The sequence below is a fragment of the Salpingoeca rosetta genome, assembly GCF_000188695.1.
Source record: "Salpingoeca rosetta unplaced genomic scaffold supercont1.19, whole genome shotgun sequence".
NCBI classification, from domain to species: Eukaryota; class Choanoflagellata; order Craspedida; family Salpingoecidae; genus Salpingoeca; species Salpingoeca rosetta.
In genome coordinates, this window is record NW_004754915.1 from 1,054,819 (window position 1) to 1,058,608 (window position 3,790).

General features: G+C 55.6%; 1 protein-coding gene across 1 annotated transcript in view; it reads right to left on the reverse strand.

The window, feature by feature from the left end:
- The window catches only part of PTSG_07959 (TK protein kinase), a gene marked incomplete at its 3' end in the record, with an annotated part of 11,367 nt that overhangs the window by 3,453 nt on the left and 4,124 nt on the right, over positions 1 to 3,790 (reverse strand). Inside the window, exons 10-15 of the mRNA XM_004991705.1 lie at positions 3,311 to 3,683; positions 2,847 to 2,967; positions 1,104 to 2,587; positions 772 to 895; positions 531 to 594; positions 198 to 318 (exon numbers count right to left, since the gene is read on the reverse strand). Coding sequence (XP_004991762.1) covers positions 198 to 318; positions 531 to 594; positions 772 to 895; positions 1,104 to 2,587; positions 2,847 to 2,967; positions 3,311 to 3,683 — 2,287 coding nt within the window. The remainder of the gene's footprint in view (positions 1 to 197; positions 319 to 530; positions 595 to 771; positions 896 to 1,103; positions 2,588 to 2,846; positions 2,968 to 3,310; positions 3,684 to 3,790) is intronic.

Consider the following 3,790-nt stretch of genomic DNA (forward strand, 5'->3'; position numbering starts at 1 on the left):
ACACAACACCACACACACGTGCACGCGTGAGCACTTGGATTGAGCCGCTGAAAAGCGAGTCAACGAAAGAGCAAAATAACAAAGCACCCATTCCCATCACACACACACACACACACACACACACACACACACACACACACACACACACACACACACACACACACATGAACAACAGCAGAACAAGAGGGTGCCCTGACGTCGAGTTGGCGGACGTGTTCGCGCTTGATTTCGCGCGGTTTGATGAGCCCGTCCTCGCCCCGCAGGTGCTCTGCCAGCTCTCGAAGCCGCTCCTCAAAGTCGTACGGCTTTGGCCGCGTGCTGCCGGGTGATGTGGATGTGATGTGATGTGGTGTGAGTTGAGGCATTGATGGAGAAACATGTACCGGTGAGCTTGCTTGTGATCCATGATAACAATGCACGCAATGCAATGACATGATACCAATGACGACAAATGCACAGCGCACGACACATGCACAACACGCATGTACACATGCACATGTACACCTGTACACATGTACAAATGGACTCACAGGCCGCGGATGCGTTTGCGCCACACGAGTGCCATGATGACGAAGATCAACAGCGCAAGACCGGCTGAACACACGCGCAAGACACGAACAAATGCAGTGGTTAGAACGGGACAACATCAAGCAATCAACAGCAAAGCGACACATGAAACAGCACACCGATTCTCAACTCCCATTTCATCCCCCCCAACACAACAAAACAAAACAAACAAAGCAAAACAAAACAAAACGAAGAGCGACCTACCGACGGCGCCGCCCACGACCGCTGCGCCCGTGCTGGCGTTGCTGCCGGGACCAGAGGCGTTGCTGGAGCCCACGATGCGCAGCAGGAACGAGCACTCTGCACTGTTGTCGTACGGATCAACAGCCTGTATGTCGAGTGTGTGTGTGTTGCGTGTTGTGTGTGTGTGTGTGTGTGTGTGTGTGTGTGTGTGAGGGATGGAGATGTACAGGTGTGGTGAACCACGAGCATGAAGCAGCAGGCGAGGACATGAATGTACAAGCGTGTGATGAACAGCAGCCGAGTCGACACAACGCAAGCAAGATCCAATGATTTCACAGCAACCACAAGCGCACCCGCATGTTGATGGTGTATTCGCCAGGAAAGTACGTGTCGTTGAGGCCAGAGATGATGGTGACGTTGTCCGAGTTGTCTGTCGCTGTTGCCATCAGCTGCATGCGGTCGATGGTGGCATAGTCGATACCGTCGTCCGTGTTGATGGTCTGGTCCTGTGGACAGTAGATTACCGGTGGCTCCACGTCAAGCCCAATCACCGACAGGAACGCGGTGCCCGTGTTGTCGTTGGCGTAGTCGCCGAGGCGCGACAGGCCCGCCCATCCGCTCACGGGCTGGAACTCAATCAGCGACAGCAGATCGATGGACGGCGTTGAGCTGAACGTGGACGTTGATGTCGACGTTGATGTCGACGTTGAGGTGGATGTTGATGTGGACGTGGATGTTGATGTGGACGTGGATGTTGATGTGGAGGTGGAGGTGGAGGTGGAAGTGCTTGGGCTTAGACCGTTTGGCGATGACGATGTTGTTGCACCGACAGGCGGCCAGGAGGTCGTGGTGCCGGCTCCTGCAGACGGTGTAGTTGTTGTAGCAGTCGTAGTAGTTGTTGTTGACCACGCTGTGGACGGGGTGAAGGGTGTTGGTTCCAGCCCAACATCTGGCCGCAGTCCTGGCATGGAGTACTCAAAGGTGACACCCGTGAACAGCATGCCATCCTTGTACGAGGGCAGCGTCGCCGACCCGCGCAGCGTGATGGTGCTGGAGGAGAAGTGCGTGCCTTCGTCCTGGAACCACGTGGGCGCAATGTCGATGGGCTCGTTTGTCGCCAGGTTGCGCGCGTCCTCAAACGACACGCGCAGGAACGAGTCGGATACAACGGCGTTGAGAGCGTTGATGACCTCGGACGAGAAGGGCGCGTCTGTCGTCTCAATGGGTCCCGCTGTCCCCGGCGGTATGGACGTGGTTGACGATGTGGTCGACGCGACATACACGCGGGTGAAGAGAGCAAACATCTCCAGCGTGACGGGGTCGCTGCTCGGGTTGACGCGGAACTGATAGCGGTCCTGGGCCGTCAGCGTGAAGCGCAGGCGGTTGCTGTCGAGCTTGAAGTTTGGAAACGTCGTGCCAACGCCACCAGCCAACAGTGACGTAAAAGTGATCTTGCTCTGGTACTCGTGCTGGCGCGTGCTCTCGTCGAACACCTGGCCCTGGTTCACGATGGTTGTTCGCTCGGTCGTGCGCCAATATGGGTACTCAAGCTCGACGTCAAACGAGCACGTCTCGCGGTTGTCCTCTGCATCCGCCGCCGTGTATGTGACGGTGACCGGTGAGTCACGCAGAAACAGCTTGTCGCCCGTGGCGTGCGATCCCTCCAGGCTGACCACGCCCACATTGTCCTCGGCAAACGGGTCTGTCCAGTACACGGACGCGGCCGACTCGTACTCTGCCAGCGACTGCGTGACGTCACTGGGGCAGTACGCAAACACGGGCGGCTGCGTGTCGACAGCTGTCACCACCGAGCGATCCGTGTTGTTGTAGCGTGCACCTGCCGGGTTGCATTGGCGGTGATGTTTGGATGCGTGGTGTGTTGTGTTGTGTCGTGGTGTGTTGGGTTGTGTTGGGGGAGAGTGAGTGTGTGCGTGCGTGTGCGCGTGTGTGTTGGGTGATTATTTGTGAGTGTGAGTGTGTGTGAAATTGTGTGTGCGTGCTTGTATGCCCTTGCAGTGACACACGGCGTGGGTGTGCCAACAAAGTCCTTCAGCAATACAGGTTAGCGCGCTGTTTGCACATAACCACGAACGCACCGACGTCACGGAACCAAATCCCAGAGTTGCTGTTTGGATAGTAGATGCCCTTGTTGTTTGGGGCAGTGGTGGCAAAGGACAGCTCAATCAACAGGCCCGAAAAGCCGGTCTGGCCAGCGGCCTGTATGTGTTGATCGACACGTGAGAAGCAGACGTATGTGTGAGCGTGTGTGTATGCGTATGCGTATGCGTGTTGTTGTTGTTGTTGTTGTTGTTGTTGTTGTTGTTGTTGTTGTTGTTGTTGTTGTTGTTGTTGTTGTTGTTGTTGTTGTTGTTGTGCGGTTGTACACACACGACCAAAAGAAGAGGCAAAAAAAAAGCCAGACAGAAAGGGCAGCGACATGCGAATAGCGAACGCACAAACAACAACACGACTAAATATAAACCACTTTCACTACCATCGCCACGAATTGCTGTGCCACAAGATTCATGATGGAACAGCAAACAATACCACCATGACGCACCAGTCCTGCGAGGAAGTTGGCCTCAAAGCAGTTATCGTTGAAGGAGACGGACGTGGATGCCTGCGGGAACTGGTCAATGTCAAGCAAGCCCACGCGGTCGAGAGCGCTTGATGGGCCAGACATGGTTGGATACACGGAGGAGTGGCAGTAGCTGAGGTGCCCGACGAACGTGATGCTGCGCGGATCAGACACCCCGGTGTCGATGGTGAAGTCGGCGCCGCCCTCTGGCACGATGTAGAAGGCGAATTCCGGCAACTGCAGGTCAATGGTCTCCACGAGTGTGCCGCCGAGAAGAGCAGAATCCGACAGGATATAATCACGAATCTCCTGCGCGTCTCTGTCGCGCACAAAACCAATCTCAGACACTGTTTGCCTGTGTGGCGGTGGGGTTGGTTGTGTGTGTGTGTGTGTGTGTGTGTGTGTGTGTGTGTGTGTGTGTGTGTGAGTGTGTGTGTGTGTGTGTGCGTGTGTGTGTGTGTG